The sequence below is a fragment of the Diprion similis genome, chromosome 12 (assembly GCF_021155765.1).
Source record: "Diprion similis isolate iyDipSimi1 chromosome 12, iyDipSimi1.1, whole genome shotgun sequence".
NCBI lineage: Eukaryota > Metazoa > Arthropoda > Insecta > Hymenoptera > Diprionidae > Diprion > Diprion similis.
The window spans coordinates 10,933,548-10,953,832 of NC_060116.1; the positions used below are offsets into that span (position 1 = coordinate 10,933,548).

A 20,285-nucleotide genomic window follows, 5' to 3' on the forward strand; every position below is an offset into this window, starting at 1 on the left:
GTGAATTGGCACACCTTTGGCACGGTTTATACCTACCTATGTGGCTGTAGCCTTAAACGGCGAAGACAGAATTCCCCAGCCGATGCAGACCGTATAACACTTTACAAAATTGGTCTGGTAGAATTTTTGCACGACTATGTCTGTGCTTCGTCCTCTCGAATCGAGTTGAGTAATATTAACGCATTTTCTGCACGGAGATAACGTTGAGCTCAAGATCATCACGTTTTTTGGGCTAACCTTATACTAAAATATAAATTTTGAGCTTTAATTCCAGCTTTTTAAAGGACCAGTGTATCAAAAGATTCGTTTCTTTTTTCCATATGAATCATGCGATATGTTTTTTTAATGCTCGCATATGTAACCGACGATCAAGAGACGATCCCATTTTTTATCACAGTATGAAATGCTGATTCCGTCGAATTATAGAGAAAAGAAATTTGTCAGCGTTGTCATTGATTCGTTGAAAAATGCGGTTCAATTTTATCCCTGTGGGATGCGTGAAAATGTGGGTGACTACGTCGCCGACCTTTCGACCCTTGCCCTGGCAGTAACGCCTCCTTCAGCCTGAGATCGTTTCGGGTATCAAACGGCTCCCGTATGAATAATCGATCACCGCAAAAAGAGAAAAGAAAAATGACAGGAGTAAAAGGAGAAACGAGATTATCGATCTCGGTCTTTTAAACCTCTTGACGTGCAATTGAACGCGTGCGAAAAATGGACAATTTTTTTCCCAAGGGTATATGAGCTGCAAGAAAAATCGTAAGTTCACATCATGTGGATAGTCAGGGAGTTTATACATCTGTAAAAAAATAATCTGATATCGATCATACAGCTGTGAAAATGTCGATAATTTGCTGCAATTTTCTCAAGATTAAACCGTCACTTTTCAACATTTGATGACGTTGAATTCCTGATTCACACGAAAACGTCACCAGGCATCCCTCCTCACATTCTGGGACTTCCTGCCGTCACATCCCCCGAGAAATGTCATTAAATTTTCTGCCCCTACGTCCCCAGCCTCCGCTTGAGCGTGCTCCGCTAAGCGTCCACCCCCCACCCCTCTGCTAAATTTCATAATTCATTTTCCCCAGGATGATGAGAGAGGAAGAGAAAGAGCGTGGATTGTGAGTGCGTCTGATAGTTGACCACATTTTTGTCATTACGGGACAACGTAACGAACGTATAAAAAGACGAAAACTGAGGAATGAGTAAAAACTACCAACAAGCATAGAAAAGAGTCTCGTGACAGCTGAGAATGCAAGCGTGGGTGGCGGATATAAATTCCACCGAAATCCCGCAGCGCGGAAAATTGCTGCGCCAGACTATAATCCAGGAATTGTTTCATTGATCCGGGACTCCCCGAGGCATTCGGGTGCATTGAGATGCTAGTTAGATGCTAATTAGTCGACGGGGGATGCCCACGGGCTCGCTGTCGCGTTATCCGAATTAAATTCCCGGCAACGGAGGGATGATTGAACGGGGGTTTCCCGGGGGTGAGAAACACCTCCCACCCCTTAAGCCAACTCTACGTAATTACCCTGAAACACGGACGGACATTGACGTAGTTTTAATTCATATTTTAAATCACGCTAGCCGCGTCGTTTTCACCCCAGTTTCATGTATATATAGATATTCGAGCAACAGAGAAAGAGAGAGAGGGAGAGAGAAACGACACAATGATAACAATGGTATTTTTAAATCGCTGCCTATTATATATGTATATATATATATAACCAGGGGTAAAACAAGCGTGTATAAAATGTACCCTTTGAAAAAGGATTCAGATTTCGCGTCAATGTGAAAAAGGTACGTTATACGTCCCTGGTATACGAGGCAGGGGTGAGATGATTGAAAAATAAATGAGGGGGGTGAAAAATACAGAGATAAAAAAAGAAACGAGACGCGCGCGTTAGGTATGAGAGATTCTAACAAAAGCGAACCTACAGATAAAAATTTTCCGTTAAACTTGTAGTTTTTCTACCAATTTGCAATGGACACATAAGCACGGCACGATGTAACGTTGCAAGGCATCCAAAAGCCTGCCTTAAATTAACTCCCGTCTCGAGGGATGAAGGCTCCACTAGTAGGTGTATACAAACAGGAATTCAGGTGTGTGTGTATGTGTGTGTGTATACCTATATGTACGTTATGTAATACGTATACATATGCAATATACATATACGAGTATGTAATATATATGTGCATGTATACGGAGAATCCGAATGGCGGCAAGTGAGTCGCTTCCAAATATTTACCCGCCGAAATTCGTCCGCTACTCGAGAGTATAAGGGTATGTATGTATACGTGTGTATATATAATACATGCTGGTATATGTGAGAGGAAATCCTATCACTGTCCTTCATGTCTGAAAGAGCAATGAAGCTGGCGGTGTGGCTACAGATCCGCGACAGCTGGGAGATTTGCGATGTCGAATACTCTTGAGAAATCAAGGAGCATTATCAGCCCATGCTCGTCGAGACAATGAAGATTGGGCGACGTACCCTCATCAGAACTCCAAGGGGGAAGGCTGACACCCCCAATTTTGTGCGAGATTTTCGAAACTTTTCGACCAATCGATGAATCTTAACCTTGCTGGCCCTGCTACGGTGGAAAATATTTCGCATTCATTGAGGGGGAGAAATTCGCCGATCGCATCGGTCCGTCTCCAGCGAATTTCTAGCGTTTGGTTCGTCGGCGTCAAAAAAAAAAAAATAAAAAAAAATTTCGACTGCTGCGTGCTACGTTTTCGCGAATTGCTTTATACCCACGGTTTTATTTAACAGGAATGCTGTTGAATGGGCAAGAGAATTTGTAGCTACCTCTCGGTAGCTCTTTGTTCAGTTGGAATGGATTAAGTCTAGGCGATAACAGCCTGGCTGCAGGTGTCGACGCGATATTTCGCAGCCAACAACAAGTGAAATTTGCATATCATAGCGACACGTGAATTATGCGGGATTCTCTTTTCAACCGGATTTCGAACCCCGCAAGGAAATCACTGCAACTTCCGGTAGGCCGTTACCCTTTCCTGCGAATTCTCGTTTTTCCCTCTTCGAAATAAATCTGACGCAGGAGTTTCGCGGGTCTGCAGATATTTCTTGACTTTCATTTTTTACTTCTATTTTTTTCATTCTTAAATTCTTTCTCATCTTATACACGATACTTTTCTTACAGGACATTTTTTCCTTCATCCTCGTCTTACATATACTCTTCAGGATTCGTGTGAAAAAAGAGAAGAGCTAGGTCACGATACTAATCGTATTTTAACAACCTAACCCAGCTCTTCGCAAATATTTGTCAAGTCAGCCGAGAAGAATTATCAACCGCGCTGATTTATCGCTTTCAAGCAAAAAAAAAGCTGCCAGCTTTTCCGACAAGATGTTCTTGGAATAGTGCGTTTATAATGTCTTGGCCCGACTTGACGCACAGCGGTGAAGGGAGTCCGAGAATTCTGTTCGGGTATTGGAAATTGTTCAAAGAGACTTACACGGGGAGAATTCAATTACCCTTCGCATTCACCGAAGCTTGCATAACCTTCATCCCAACGAAATAAATTCGGATAGAAATAAAACGTAATTCGAGCGTTGAAAGAGGCGACACAAAGAGACACGCAACTTATTGCCTCCACGTTAAAATCATGTTAAGACCGTTCAGTTTCGTCCTGATCAGTCTGATCCGCGAGTCCTTTTGCGCACTCTGCACCGAAAGTGGAAAAACTAATTTGAAATAATCTAACGATGAGAAGTCGACGCAATTTTGAGTAGAAGGAATAACGTCGAGTAGACAGTCCTGACTTTTCAAGGCACGAGGTAAGCGATTCGGGACATTATTCAAGGCGCAGCCTTAAAGGATAGGGGATGATGAGTCGCGTGTTCGACGGCTTTATCAAACCGCCGCTAAGCGATCTTACCCACCTACGAAGGCGAAGGGTTCCCGGTTGACAAAGCCTAGGACTGATACCGGGTTCGATGAAAAATACTGAGTATCGATCTCCGTGCGATCGTTTTCTCAAGCTTCTGAGAGATTTGCATTTCGCGGCTCATACTCCTCTCCGGAATCCCGATCGCTGGACTTCCCGAGCCGACAGCAACATAATCTCGGGTCGACGTAAACGAGGAGGCAGCTTGACTCGATACCGAGTACCTCGAATGATATGCTTTTGTAAACGAGATTGCATTTATACGTTGATCGCGAGGTACGAATTGGAGTCGCGGATTTTCCTCTTTCTCGCCCTTTGACCTACTTTTCCGCGTCGAAGAAGGCGCGTAAATAATCCACCCCCTGCGTATTCGCGGCCCTGACCAACGGCCCTCCGGAATTCGCGATGCGTCTCGGATTCAAATCGTTGACCGTGAAATATAGAATACGGGAAATAATAAATCTCGGTTGTCTTGCTGCTCGCGGCCCTTTCGACGAGGACCTGTCCGTGAAATTGCCGAACGCTGCAGAGCTTTGCCACATCTTAGAAAAGGAATGCCGAAATACCGAATAAAGGAAAAAAACGAAAGAAACGAGAAAGACGAGCAAAGTTTTCGTGCCAAGAGACGAGAGCTTTACCTAAGATAAGGAGGAGGTTTCTTCTCTCTCGCTCTTTCTCGTACTCACCCTCCTGAGACAGGATGTCTCTCACGTGGATTCCCCCGCCTCATCGGAGCAACTGATATTATCTAGATGATAAACTTATCTCTCGACTTTCTTTCTTTCTTTCATTTCTTGCGAAGGTCTCCGTCTGATTTTCTTCCCACGAATTTGAAAATAAAACTTTCCTACAACTTTTTCTACACCTACGGCAAAACATTTTTTCTTTTCTGTATCATTCAAGGGTTATAAAAATGCGAGAAAAAGTATAATCGTAAATTTTTCGCTTAGAGTAAAACATAAGCGAAATTTATCTTTCGCCGTTCTCATTGTACGAAAAAATTTTCCAAGTCGTTTCGCAAATGGAACTTCGTATCACACATGCAGTATATGTATATATAGAATTATTGCCAAGGCAGTGAAATTTATACATATGTTAAATACGTATTTGGGAGTTAATGTAAATAACTCGGATGAAGTTCATAAGATGGTTAACCCTGTGACCGTGAAAGATGGAAATACCAACGTTGCTCTTAACGTTGACATCCGGAGAGGGGCAAAGAAGCGGAAGGTCGTCGGAGCTCTAATCTAAAATCAAGCGAGTATGGAAGTCGAGTTTGAAGAGAAACCGCCCCGAAATGACACCGAAGTATAGTTGTTTTGCACATACGTCAGGGGTAGAATTTGCATGAACTTAATTGAAATCCGGAAGCTGCACCGTCTCGGATATATTAAACTGTATCTCGAGGATACTGCGGCGTCTGGCGAAGACACCCGGATGCCTGCGGTACACGAAAACGATCACGTGGAAGATCCATGCGGGGGCTATTGCATAACATTATTATAGCTCGAGGCCAAAGGCGAGGCAGCCAGGCAGGCAAGCAGGACGGGAAATTTCACCCACTAGGAAAATCGATATATCGAGTAATCGGAATGGTGTTTATGGGGAAAACCACTTGTGCGTTAGAGCATTCCAGCAGCCAAGTGTATGGATCGGACAAACTTTGGGGGGGGGGGGGGGGAGGGGGATGGACGCTAGCACCTACCCCGTTTTAGTTCGATTCCCACTCCGAATGCTTCAGCATCCCTCATCCCCGTTATACGGCTGCTTTACCGCCGTACACACAAGCGAACCGCGGCTCGCGAAAGTTGGGAGTGAAAATTCTTGGGAGACGGAAAAATTGCAGCAGAATGCGAAGCTTCTTCGAGCTCCTTATTTTCAGAGTGATCAGAGCCAGGTGCGCCTGGCTGAAACTGACTGTGCTGCAGGCAAATATGTACTCAGAGCAAACTTGAGGAAATATTTCTACACCATATTATATACATATAGGTATAGAGAGACACCGCGTATGTCTGTTCGGAGAGTAAAGATAATTCAAGAATCTATAGTTTCTCTGCAGTGACTGTGGATGAAAGTTTCAAAGTAAATTGAGATTTTAGTGCAAATCAATCCCCTGGGAAAGATGTTGAAATTTATTTACTTACGGATATATACTTTGAATCATGTCTGCGGATGAATACACGGATTGGCTACCTTACTTGGGGCATTGCAATTCCACAAAATCACGAGCAAAATTGATGACAGAAAGAAAAAAGGAACAGAAGCATTTTCCTCAGCGAAGCCGAGCTCATGCAGTAGGATATCCGTGAAATTCCCAACTGATTTGAAACTGGGTCAACTTTTCGTTGAATCTCCGCATATATGTAGCTCGAGCTGTTTATTTTTTATTTTCATTTTTTTTCTCATTCTCTTTTATTCTGCAGTTTTTTTCTGTTGCCGATTACAAATTCCGTCTCGCCGATACGATGTACGAGTCTCTCCTGACTATCGCCTCAAATATCGACGCTCCCTGAAATACAATTATACACTGACGTATTGAAATTATATTTTTTAAATCTCAGTTATACTCTCAAGCGATGTATTTTGTATTGCAAAAATGGACATCTTGTGTGGAAATCATCGCGATTTTATTCTGACAACCGATCGGTAGGCACACCGAAATTTTCTTGGACAATGAAACGAACTTTCGGATTGTAAAACAATATTGAGAACAATTTGTAGAAGATGGAAAACTTGCGTCAGGTATTTTTAATTAAAACTTTTCCATTCTCGTGGTACAATAATCGCCGCAACTGCAGTGCACACGATGCGCAAAGCTTCTCGTTGTACAGTATATTGTAAAGTAGATACCAACACAGGAAACGCGGTACTCGAGTTAGTATAGAAAAGTGATTTTTGCGAGTGAAAAGTCGTCGCGTACGATTGATTCGAAAAGTTTGAATAGTCGGTTTTTTGTGTGGATAAACAAAGACACTAGCTGAATTCTTTTTTGGCAGTACACAAACGATAATTTTGTAAATAACGAATTCAGAGCGACTGAACATCCTGATAACAAATATATTTTATATGATTTTTATTTTGTACAAGTAAATAGTTTTTAAAAAAAGGTCACGTGATGTACTTCAAATTGTGTTCGCCACACAAGCACCGTGTATAAATAATAATCTTCCATCGGTTTCTTTGGCAAACCCTCCCCATCCTTCCCTTATACATCCCCATACAATCTGAACCCGCTAAAGTGAACGAACACGCGATGGTTACACGTGACCGAATCCCCTGATCAATCCTTCAGGCTCCCTTTCGCCGCATTTGCGTTGCGTAAACCGTTGTGTAACCACATTTTGAACCGAGATTAACCTTATCAATTTAAATTCCGAGAACCGAAGATAATCAAGTGAAGTATGACGAGGAGAAAGGAGGGTAAGAAAATCGACGAAAGAAAACTTCCAAGGCACTCTGTAAACGCGGGATCAATTGTTATCGGAATTAAGAATGGGTTGAGTAAAAAGAAATAAAGATTAGTCAACTTTTTAATCGCTCCATAAAATAAAGGAAAATGTCGTGAAAACTCTGGAGAGAGAAAGAAGAAAAAAAAAAAAACGAAAAGAGAAAGGGAAAACATCAAGACCAAAGTTTTTCAGCGTTTTCGTCGAACGGTGAAGAAAAATGTTCTCAATCGCTCTGAAGTGTAAAACAAAAAAAAAAAAAAAAAAAGTAAGGGAGAGAAAAATGTGAAGAAAAAAAACAGAGAGGCACAAGGTGGAATCAAATCGCTGGCGTGGTTCCAAATTCGCCTCGATAAGACCAATTGAGATTTAGTATCCAGGTCGGTCGGCAGTCCCGACCCTCGCTTCCGGTGTTGAAATTAAATCCGATATCCCCGATCGCTTACGCAGCAAGGCACGAATGATTAATAATCAGAAGTACCTCACTTAACCGTTGACAGCTCGCTGGGATTGTTTCTAGACAAATGTCTTATGGCTGATCCTTGTACGTAGCGAGCATTTCACTGATCTGGAGATTTACAGGGGTGAGGGTGAGAAATTCATTCGAAGGATGAAAATATAGGTATTGTGTAATAAAAAAATAAATGTCGGAGGAGATTTTTTTCGAAGAAAAAAGCCAATGCGATGCCAATTTCCTCTGGAACCCATAACGCGAACGTAATTTTCTACCGATAACCTGCAGTCGACGTACTGCGACGTTCTTCACCCGGACAGAATAGTCCCTTGAGTGAAATCTGCTCGTTCTTAAAAACGGTCGAAATACCCTTTTCCGAGAATTCGCCAGCTGCAGCTCTTGGGAATAGATTTGGGAAGGGAGGAAAATGTCGGAAATTTTTTTCACGACACTCGAGTCGTATTGCGATTACGGTATTGCTTCAGCTGCGCAGAATCACGGAATAAGACGCCTTCTTCTTTCCTCTTTTTCAAGTATTTCAAAATACGTTTCGCACTGACTCGATTTTGATGCGCAAAACGATTCCACCTCGAAGGATCCTCGAGGTAACTCGTTCAGAGTATTCGCCCACATACGGGCACTAAACGCAGGGGGAATCGTCGAAATCTGGATTGGCCGAACCCGGGAGAAATCCGCAATTCGCCGCTTAAGCCTTGCGAGGTTGGCTCACCGTCACGAGTGGCGATTCGCCGGTCTCAAGGTGGGAAAGTTTTTGGCGAATGGAAGAGATATGCTGGCCGTAAGGGGGATCAGTGGCCTCCGAAACGTGATTGGAGAGTCTCCAGGCAAAAATTAACCCGAACACCGAACCGACCGCTTCCAAGGAAGAGAAGAAAGGAGGCAGAGCAGAGCTGAGAGTAGAAGCAAACCGCCCCTCGTAAAGGTCTTATATCCTCGGTGCGCCGACGTCGTGTGAGCTCGAGGTTGACCCGTTCCACTCGCGGATTACCAAGCTTCTCTTCCTTTTGCGTGGATCTGCTCGTAAACTGAACAAAAAGAATTTTTATTCAACTCGGTTCCGTCCGCCTCAACTTATACGAGCTTGCACTATCTGCGAAGCTGTTCTCCGGTCGGACGTCGAGTCGTACGGCTTCCGCCGTGTTTCCGACGTCCTTTTACCCCGGGATCCTGACAACCAGGTCGGTGCCACCGCCTCGCAAAAATTCGATTTTGACAAATTTACTTCGTAGATCCTGAGAAAGGCGGAAAGGAAAAAGGTCAACGATTGAAAACTACGAGCCGGACGAGAATCGTGTATATAATATATAGGCGTAAGTAGGTTCGTAGAAACGACGCCTTGCAAAACTTAAGAGAACACAGCGACGCTGGCTCGGAAAAAGTTATGAAATAAGTCAGGATTATACCCAATCGTGGTCTGCGGGGAAGCAGGATGAGGGGGCGGAACGAAAGACTGGATTCGGAATGGGTATGGAATTAATTTTGGTAATGGTAGCTGGTCTCCTTGGACTCAGCCTGGTACTAATGCCTCTCCAGCTTCTACACCCTGCCACCCTGCAGGGTGATATTTTATTTTCTTTACTAGCATAAAATGGAACAGAACCTGCACGGCCGCGAGATATGTGCTTGTGTGCAGGATCCGCGCAGCTTATAGTTTCGCAGCCTCTGCGAGGATCCGATAATAAGATCAGGATCCGAGGAACGAAATATCCCGCCATTACCGGTCTTTGAATCGATGTTTACTGGCCAGCCTACTGCAGCCTGGCCAAAAGCTACAGGCGACCGAAAAATGTCCCTGAGAAATGTATCGCCATTATAAAAATCCCGCAATCCCTGATAAATCCGTCGGCCGATATGCAAACGCTTCTTCGTCACCGATACGAGGTGAATATTTAGAAAACGATTTGTAAGTAGGTATACCGACTTGCATATAATATGAAACGTTCTTGGATCGTTGTAGATTCGATTTAATTTCTGACGATCCTCTGAAGGTACTTGGTAGCGGGTGTTTCGTGACCCGATATTTATATCTCTCCTGCAGCCAAGTTTTAAGGAGACGCGCAGCTGAGCTTGAAATCCCTTCGTTATCGCTTTTGAATCACGAAAATCCATCTCAGTAAAGAAATCTTAGCTTTGGAAGTCTGACTGGCTGCGGTGAAACGAAATATCCGGCGTGAGAATATAGATCTATATATGTATCCTGTGTGCGTATGTATTTATATATATATATATATATATATATATATATATTTGTGACAAATTATCGTGAAAAAGTTCATAGCGCCCGCGATTGATGATATCTAAGACCAGAAAATTAATAACTGGCAATGAGGATGAAGAAAAAAACGCGCTCGGCAAAGAGTGATGCGGTATATTCCTGGCTGAGGCAGCGCTGATAAAACCAGTCAACGATGCGGATGACGTATAAATTAAGCGGCCATTATTCCGCCGCATACCTGCTCCCTTAGGATTACGGAGTTTATCTGCAGGCTCAATTTATTCAGATGCCAAAGGACAAACCCAATTTCACTTCTCATTCTGCGCTGCCCAACGTCAAAGGATTTCTCATTACTTGTGGTCGTACAATATCACGTTTCAATTATTGATAAACAGGTTACGAATTACACGTTTATTTGGAAAAAATGGCAAGGCAAAAAAAATTAATAATAATAGATAATTAAAAAAAAAGTGCACAAAAGATCATGAAGAGACAGTGGAACATTAAAAATAAATGCGGACAGCCAACAAAAGTAATATCCCCTTGTTTTTTCACACGGAAGGGATTAATTATTCCGCTCTGTGTATAAACGAAGGTGTACAACACGCGTTTCATATAGGTACGCGATTTATGAATACGTATATCGTCAAGCCTTTTATTCAGCGAAAATTTTTTGCTGAATATGTATGTATATAGGTACCCCGGTGATATTAATGGCGACGGAGGATTATGCGCCAAGTTTTTAACGTACAACCCAAGCGAACAATGTTTCAACACACCGCAAAACAATGGAGTAGCTTTTGTAGCTCGCTGCGTCTTATCTCGTCGAAATAAATCTTCTTATATCACAGTATCATCAGAGTAGAACGTTAAATACATTCATTAGCGTCAGGAAACTAGCCACTAGCTGTCAATATCCATCGCAACACTTTCAAGCAGCCGTAATCATCGGCTGAAATTTAAGGCTTCTAGGCTTCAGCGCTTTTGTTGTGCAGCCGAAGCCCAGTCAAAATTAAAAGTGGCTCATTACTCGTCCTTCGTTAAACTTCAAAAGAAGGTGAAACAATGAGCGCTGAAAAATTTCCGTCGCGATGGTTAGCTTTGGAAGATATATTAGCCACTTCTTAAAAGCGCTTTCACGGCCATTTTTTCCGGACAGTTAGTATTATTCATGACAATAGATTGATCATCATCGCATCTGTTTAAAGAAAAATTTAATGTCACAGTGAAAATTCTTATTTCAAAGCAATCGTTTCAAGAAATTATCAGATTGATTATATCGAGATAAACCTTGTATCACTATCAGACAAACATTTGGATTATTGATAAATCGGCAGAAAATACAGTTCCAATAATCATAGATCTGTAGAAAGCCTTCTCTAATCAATCAATTTGTCTCTCCCGACGTGTTATTACAATCCTAGTCGTTACCCCAGTAGTAAAAATCATGTTTTCTGGCGAGGGATAACGAGGTGAAATAAAATATTTACGTGTTTCTCAAGGGTAGATTTTTACACGTGTTAAACACCCGGATCGCGTTCTATCTCGGACCACAAAATTCTTTTAATTAAGAGTTGACGCCTCGAAATTAATGATCATCTGATTTCGCATATGTGCAAACGGCGGATTACGCATTCCGTAAAACAAGGCAAAATTACATAGAATTAGCGTAGGTATACGCAATGCATGTTTGCAGGGACAATAAACCCTCCCGAGACACGCGAATTTAGCGTGTAGTTATATTTGCATACCTAGTTCAGCGTTCGCGAGTATTCGCAGGTACCTGCAGGCCACGTGTGCTTTTCGTGTACACACATGGCGAGCCGTGTTGCCGAAGGGTATAATCGCGCATCACAGGGCAAAGCTCTGGATGCTGGGCCGAATCGGAGCCAATGCAGGTGTAGATTGGAAGAGACCATGAATCAACGGGTTTTCTCCTTTCACGGTGATATTCTCTGCGCTCAGCTGTGATGTGCATCAATAGTTGATAGTGTTCGTCGATATCACGCTGCAGGAATACCTCGAAGGATACTGCAATGGTTCTATTATACAAAATTCGTAGACTTTCGCGATGAGACCCTCGTCGAGGGATCGTCCTGCGCTTCAACTAAGCTTCTGCAGATGCAATCGCCCTCCGTTTTGGTGTAGAGTTTTATACATGAGTACCCATCTGCTCCGGGAAAGTGTAGAGAGACGGTGATAAAAGCTGATGCTTTTATCAGACTTTCTTTCCCTGCGGCAAAAAATCGTCGAGACTTTTTTTGTACATATATACCGATGTGACGTAGGTATATAGGCAACTAGGAAAACAGGCATTCCATCATTCTTGTTTGGCACGTGTGTGTATACAACGCGTATGTAGATTCATCGCGACACTTTCAACCCGACTTAGGTGATTCCACATCCCCATAACCACCCCGAGGATATTTGCCCAACGCTTGCTTTGCATCACAATAACATTCGGAGGGGATATATAGTCAAGCGATCCTCTCTCTACGCGCAGCTGGATCTCAGCAATTAGTTGTAACTCCAAGGACAGATTTCTTGGCCGCTTTCGCTATCTGTCCGCACTCTCGGAACTCTTATGGTTGAGGAAAGCGGACCAAAAGAAGTGTAAGCGACGACCATCAACTGTGCGAGAGATAAAACATCCCAACGAACGATATAAGAGATTTTCTTCAAAGCTTGACGATGCTGACCTTGCTCCACTCTTTGCTCTAATTAAGTCGCTCCTGCTTTTCCTCGTCGGGTTAAATGTCGACGCAAGCTTCTCGCTATGACAGAAGAGTCTTGAGTGCTCAACTGATAGCCCCAGTATCAAGTATATCGCGCGTTTTGTACAGAGCAGAGAAATAGACGATGTAGCGTCGGAAAACTTTCCAACATGGAAGGCTTCCGTGATTCTACATGAAAAGAACTAAGGATTGGAGGATGAAATATGGAATGAAATAAATTTGTCTAAATACTCAATTGAGCCGAGAGAAATTGTTGCAATTTATTGGCTCACAGGGGAAAAGCCGCTGAGGCATAAAAACCCCTTATTATTACAGTTGTAAAGTTGTGTCAAGAGTGCATGAGGTGTTTGTGTACGATCAATGGTTGTGTCTCGCAAGTGGAGAGCTACCGTGAGATTCAGAGGCCAAAGACGTGAATCTACGGAGGTTCGATTAGCTGGCGGGAATCTACTGTTTAAATTGGAGAGGAGAGGAAGAGAACAAGAGAGTTCCGAGCGCGACTGGAATGGCCGGAGACTCGAATCAGACTGACTAACCGAGCGTCGATTCCCGGTTAGTTATTTATTCTTCCAACGATCAGCGCCATCTTGCGGTTAGCGACGATCCACCCGATCGCGTACCGCGGCTTGTTGGTAGCGGTACGAACAGTAGAGATTTCGGGTATGAAATGGGGTAGAAAGTACACGCGGACATAGGAAAGGTAAGGATTGGTACGGTCTGAACAGACGACGACTTGTCTTATTTTATGTAACGAATAATTTACCTACAAGATAAAATTCGTCAAATATTATCGCAACATGAAAACTGCTTCTACAGATTGATCTCGTTAGAAAATCATCGGCGAATTCTTTGAATCGCCAATGAAAATGAAGCTTTTTTACGCATCCGCAAATGCTATAAGTAAGTCCGCTAAAGCTGTGATTGATTGAATCTTTCGCCTGCTTTTTCCAAGGCTCAATTTTCGGTTCTTGTAGCAAGTAAGCAACCCTTCAAATCCACCCCATCGTCTGAGAGAGTAGCAGCCGTCAGCTCGGGGAGCTCGTCAAAAATTAACGGTCTCTGGGACGGCGCGCATAAGACGGTCGGAGGCTGGTCGACGATTAAGGGGTTTGTTGCCCCGGGTTGGTTATTGGAGAGGTCCAACCGCAGGGGACAGTTTGGGGACAATAGACGAAGCTTTACCCCGGCTCGAGGGTTGCCGAGAAAACCTTCTTAATGAAGGCTCGCGAGAACGTATCGCGGTCATGTTGCACATAACTGAGGACAAGGGAAGTTTAGTACCACCTTTGTACATGGAAGTCAGTCCCTTATTGGAGTAAACTTGCTGCAGGAACTTCTGCACACAAACGAACCTTTCCGGAATGGCAGCGTCTGTCGCTACGACAGAAGATGCATTTCCATTGGTTTGCTGAACGACGGCCAAGCGATGAGCCTCGTATTATACACGTGTTACCTTCAGCCCTAATTCGTGTGAGGTTTTTGGACTCGGTGGCGTGCTGTAAGTCGATAAGCCGAATCCGATCGCGGGTAAGCCACAAACATGCACGTTTCTCCGCGAAGAAACGATTGGCTGGCTACTAGATGCATAGATTTCAATTTCTCGGTGTATCGGAAAAGACGGGAGAGTCAGTCGCAGCCCTAAACTACCGAACCGGATTTTCCACTCACTGGTGGAGTCTGCATTTCCGTAAAGTCGCGGTACGGATACTTTATACCGATTTTCCGATTTCCGGAAATGACGAGCACCCGATATTCTCCAACCACAACTTCACCACCGACTGCTTCTTTCGGATACAAGTGAGGTAGATTTTCACCTTATTCTCTCCAATGCGATGCGCAAAGCTCATCCATTCAGTTATCGTACGGAGTTTACGTTGTGATCTGCAGAGAACCGATCATTCGTTTTAAATAAAAACACGATTATTTTTTAAACAAACAACACTACAGCATTGAGACTGAGATCAACGTCAGGGAGTGTGCCAGGACCAATTAATATGCCCGTTCAATAAACGGTCTGCTTATTCGTGAGTTTTCGTGAAAAAGTAAAGCCTCTCAGGATTAGAGTTACATTGACAAAATAATGAAACGAGAGTCGATCGAATTATTTATCACGACTCGGAAACAATGCGTATGTGAACAACCATGAAAAGAAAAAAAAAAAAAATAATCTTCAAAGTACAAATCATTAATGAACGATCACAATTCGATGGAAAGCTGGTTTTGACGGTAGAATTAAAGGATTATAATCTTTTTGAGCAAGGTACACACATGGCATAACATATGGTAGAGTACGCTTATACCATTTGTGCATATAATATGATCTACAATCCGTGGTTTTGGTAATGATAACGTTATCGTGTACGCAGACCGTGGTCTATCGGACATGGAAGTGGTCGTCGGTACGATATCGTTGAGTGAATTACTGTTACGCATTCTCCCATCTACCTATTCTGAATTTCCATTCGGTACAAGTTGCGCCATAATTCGTGAACTTATCATGAATAATGAGGCGCGGTTAATTAATAGACGCTGCTCTAATCAGCTTAAATCTTTTTGAATTTCGTGAAATAAAAAATGGAAAGTAAATTATTACGTTCATTTTTCGAGTTATTGATCGCTTTCGAAGCTATTCATGCAAATGCAATGTCTTCCTAAAAGCTATGGGGATAAAAATCCATCTGTCAGTGCGATGCACGATTAACTGTGTAGTTTATTATGCTCGATTTCCATAGGCTCAGACTGTGAACACACTCCTGTATTCAGTTTAATATTGCCCAGAGCTTTTTCACGGGTAAAACGAAATGCAGCATTTTCAAATTTCAAAGCTTTTTCCACAGCAAATGACCATTCGCTACTTCGTGTTTCGTTATCGCCACAACACGAAACATAATGCCGCCGCAATGACAATAAACGCTAAACGCAAATAAATATACAGCAATTTGAAGCGGTGAATTGGACGGTTGATTCAGGCGTGTGATGCCGGCATGGGCATTACGCGGTTATGCACTTGTACGGTGGATGGGCGAGCCACAACAACCAACAGTGCAACAACGAATAATTAATAAGTACGTTAAAGCACTAAATACTGTTGTGGTTTCAACTTAGCTGCATTCGAGTGCCGCCCCGCTGGCCACTTGATTCGGTAATTATTATATAATTGCGGTGGGTGAATCCCTCGATAATAGAGCGAGGATCGGCTATATTTTAAAATCAGATTTTCTACCGATTCGCGATTTTCTGTTATTATTTGATATTGTAATACCGTTGAAGCTCCGTGATCGGATATAGAATTGCTCGTCGATGTTGGACTCATCTTTTCAATCCGTTTATACCTAGATATAAAGTGAATCTGATACGCTTTGCAGATTCACAAACGAGGATCCTAATTCTTCGAACGTATTTACCTACCTGTATATATATCCATTTCGCAAACGGTTAGCTCGAACGATTTTCAACGAATTATTCACTATAAAGTTATCTCACGTCCGAATTTTGACATTAGAGAAACAAACCTACTTCCGGTTAACGATCATATTAATCATTAATTCATCAGCTTACTTTACAGTCTAGTGAAACATGTGAACAATAGACGAAAATCATCGCAGGAAAGTTTATGTCCTCACGTGTCATTCCATTGCCCGTCTGATTTTCAATAATTTTGCGAAAATAGTGTTTAATTACTGATTTTTTTAAGTGCAATGAAAAAAACTGTAAACGTTTGCCCAATTCCCGTTTCTGATCATAAAGTCGGTAAGAATAAAAGAAGGTCCCGATGTTGATTGTCTCATTCAGATTACCATAACAGCGAATGATACTGAGTCCTTACAAACAACCTCGATCTTGAGTTTCTATTCCAGCCCACGTCTGTGTACTCAACACTCAAGCACTTAAGATTTCAAACCCTAAGGCTCGGGCATTATTTGTATTGATTTCATTCGAACGATCATCTTTGCGATCCATAGAGTCCCTCCAATAAACTAAGTAAGCTGTATCTAACTAGAACAAAGGATGTAAAAGGGAGGATATAACCAAGCCCTTGACCTAACCCGAACGCCGAAGTACAGGTCACCACTGGCAATTAAGGGATACTGGATTTAAGGTTGAGTTCCTCCAACAGTAGCCATTCCACCTAATTTAGGGTTCACCGGACTGGCCTGGGTCTTCTCAGTGGGTCAGTTATCCGAAAACGGGCTGGGTTTCCGGTAGAATTGAATAACTGAAACGTCTGCGAAACGCAGGTGGCTAATTTGGGTGTTCGATGGAAAACAACGCCTGTGAACTTGTATCCAGAGTAATTTTTCTATCAATCTAGTACAGCCAGCGTACCTGCGCGCTCTTTTTCTATCCCGATTTTACTATATATACATTCATTGATTTCGTCCACATACCAGTCCATGAAAACATGTGCGAATTTCTGCACTGACTAACGGAAAACACTATTAACCATCTTATTTTGCCCTCTGTTTCAGGCCTCGTTCTATTCCACCGCCCTGAAAACCCTGATCTCTATGTCTACTGTGATACTGCTTGGCCTCATATCTGCTTACCATGCCTTAGAAGTTCAGGTACGTATGTTACAAACGGTCCAAGCCGCCACTTTGAACCTATAGATTTCAGGGGTTTGATAAGATTCGTTTTTCAACTTCCATAAAACTTGAATTCATACGAAATAAGCCGATTACACTGGACGAGCGTTAACGATCACGATGAAAGAGACAAAGTTGCGTTATTCGGATACCTATAATTCGCACCGTAACGGTGAATTTCTGTCAATTTCTGACAATAGCCTTGGCCAAGTTATAGCACATCTTAGTATACGTGGTACAATAGCTGGGTGCACGTTATATGTATACTATATATGTATACCTATAAGGAATCGTCGAGACATCTCGGAAGGCCTCTTATTGATCAGTATATTCCTCCAGCTCTCGACGTTGGAAGGAACAGGAGCTACAGAACGATAACTACGACGTTGTAGAACCCGAACGAGTCATCTGACCCAATTGTACCGACGTATCAAAGGGGCGAACTTCGGCAGGATGCTGAGAGGGGAGCATTTATTCAGATAAGGAAATTCACCTCGTTGGGGAGCTTCACTCGCAAACTTTCGAGGTTCAATCCGTCTTCTTATTTACAATTCTCTCCTCTTTTTCCATGACGTTTTGGTAAACACCACGGTTTTCCACTCGGTAAAAATTGTTCAACAATATGTGAAACGAGTGAGCTTCAGGTTTACTTCTGGTATCAAGATTTTTCTCTTCGCCTCGTAACTTCCAAGAATATATTTCGTTGTCTCAATCTCCTCGAGATTTCTACAGGACTCGTATTCTCCTAATGGGTGAGTGAGTTCCGTTGCTTTTTTGTCTTCCAACCGACGGCCAGTTGTATTGGTAGTTGTTCTGTTTTTGTTAGTGATCAATCTATAACCACGGAGTAAATGAGCACGTTATCCCTCTCCAAGAAGACAGGCCATTTTCTTTATCGACGGAAAATGAAGCACAAATTTTCTGATCTCGCCCTCAAGGTTTGTTGAATCCTAAGTTGACCGTCAAAGTGATAGAAAAAAAAAAAAAAAAACTTCATGGGAAAAAACCAGCGAAGATGAAAAAAAAATTTCATCCAGCTGTCAGTGACTACAAATATAAGTCATTGTCTACTGCTCTATTGTAGCGATTAGCCGCAGCTCTATTTGCTTCGTTCGCCTCACGTAAGCAACTGCAGCAAGGTAACTCCTATATTGCACAACCATAAGCTTCAAGTTTGACTTGTAACTTATCCAAGCCACATGCCGCCCTTCGTAACTCACAATCAGTTTGAATCGTCGTCGCCAAAGAGGGGCTTGTTCGATGGAGAACAGTTCTATCGATCGGCGCAACTTCTATACAGCTGCAGGCTAGGAGAGGCAACGTAGTTCGGAGGTACTTTGCCGTCGTCTAAAAACTTGGACATATCCTCGAGAATGAAGGTAGTTTCAGTTACTCTCGCTTCAAGCCCCGTCACGCAGAATTTACTCAGCCATTCAGAAAATAACTACCAAATCATCGTTAAAGTGCTATATTCATGGGGTATTATTTGAAAGATACCGAATAAGAGGTTTGCTAAGTGCATGCTGATTAAAAAAAAAATAAAGTTCGTCTATTTTTGTTTTATTCTTTGGCCAAATCTTCAGATCAACAAAAGAAACACTTAACAAGAACAACATCGATTGTTCAATGGTCTCGAGGGGGATATATAGGTGGACGTTTTTTTAACCAGTGACGTTACTTGTTGTTAGGCAGCGAAATCGTTCGAATATTTTCAAGTATGAGATGAATAATTTATCCCCGCCTAGAACAGCGACGACCCGCCGTATCTGTTGGGACGATTAGATTGAAGGGCGTCACAGGCGACGATCGAATTCATCTTGAGCGAGAGATTTTTCTTCATTGTAAATTCCGGAATGGTAGTATCAGGATTTGGACCCGACCCAAACTGAGGTCGTCGTGATTGGTCAGGTCGCGGAGTCGCCAATCCTGGAAGAGGTTTATGGAGGAAGTTTCTTTTCCCTCATCTCGCCGTGCGCAGAATTAAATCCAGAGTTGGCCGGATCGAAACAATACGCTTTAAGAGTCAGCAAAACTCTCGAGCATATACGACGATAAAAGACAATGGGAATCCCGCGTTAATCCGGCATCCGGGGAATATGACTGCCGGGTAAGGCCGTGAGAGTAAAGAATTCGAGATCCGGATCAAATCTGCCTCGCAATATCAGCTCCCAGCACTCATAATCCATACCCAAATGGATACCCGGATGTCGGCTTAAGATACACCTGCAGTTCAGCTTATTATCCAGCTTGACGATTGTACTGTACATTCGCATCGCTAGGTTGCGAGGTGACGAGTCACCAAGTCGCCAACTTTCGAGTAAACAAACAGTTCGCTATTCCCATGGTGCTAATCAGGAACTTTGACTAGTCTGACATTAAATATATCGCTTCGCACACTTCGGGTATACATCTAGATATATAGAAATGCCGGAACGATTTACATACATACCCAACAAAGCATACATGCAATTATAGATCTACCCGCTGGTCATATTATATCCAGGTACAAGGATCGTGTCGGTTAGTTTAGGACTCACCCTGCTGGATTTATTCATACCACGAGAGTCGGAGTTTCGTACATCAGCTACATCGGTCTCCGGATTTGTCAAATGAAAAAAATGATTGAAAAAAATCTGCAAGTATATTATACGTATAATATATTTGTCACAGTGATGAATTAAGATCCTGAATGTATAATAACTTGGCCTTCGAGATTAAGACCGCGAGAGCAATGAATTAAGGCGATATCTACCTACTTCGGCAGAAGCAATAGCCGTTGAAATTCGCTCGAACAAGGCCCATCTATCGGATTCGGTGATATTCTACGAAGCTTTGTCACCCGAAGACACTTACGAATTAGTAGATTTCGCCAAGGTCTAAATTGTAATCCTCGTCCCGTGGAATGGCGTAGA

At 42.7% G+C, this 20,285-nt stretch overlaps 1 protein-coding gene across 3 annotated transcripts in view; it reads left to right on the top strand.

Moving 5' to 3' along the window:
- Positions 1 to 20,285, top strand: part of LOC124413371 (small conductance calcium-activated potassium channel protein) — a 148,466-nt gene that overhangs the window by 111,380 nt on the left and 16,801 nt on the right. For all 3 annotated transcript variants that reach the window (XM_046893903.1, XM_046893904.1, XM_046893905.1), the window contains one exon: positions 17,257 to 17,352. In XM_046893903.1, the coding sequence (XP_046749859.1) occupies positions 17,257 to 17,352 (96 nt within the window). The remainder of the gene's footprint in view (positions 1 to 17,256; positions 17,353 to 20,285) is intronic.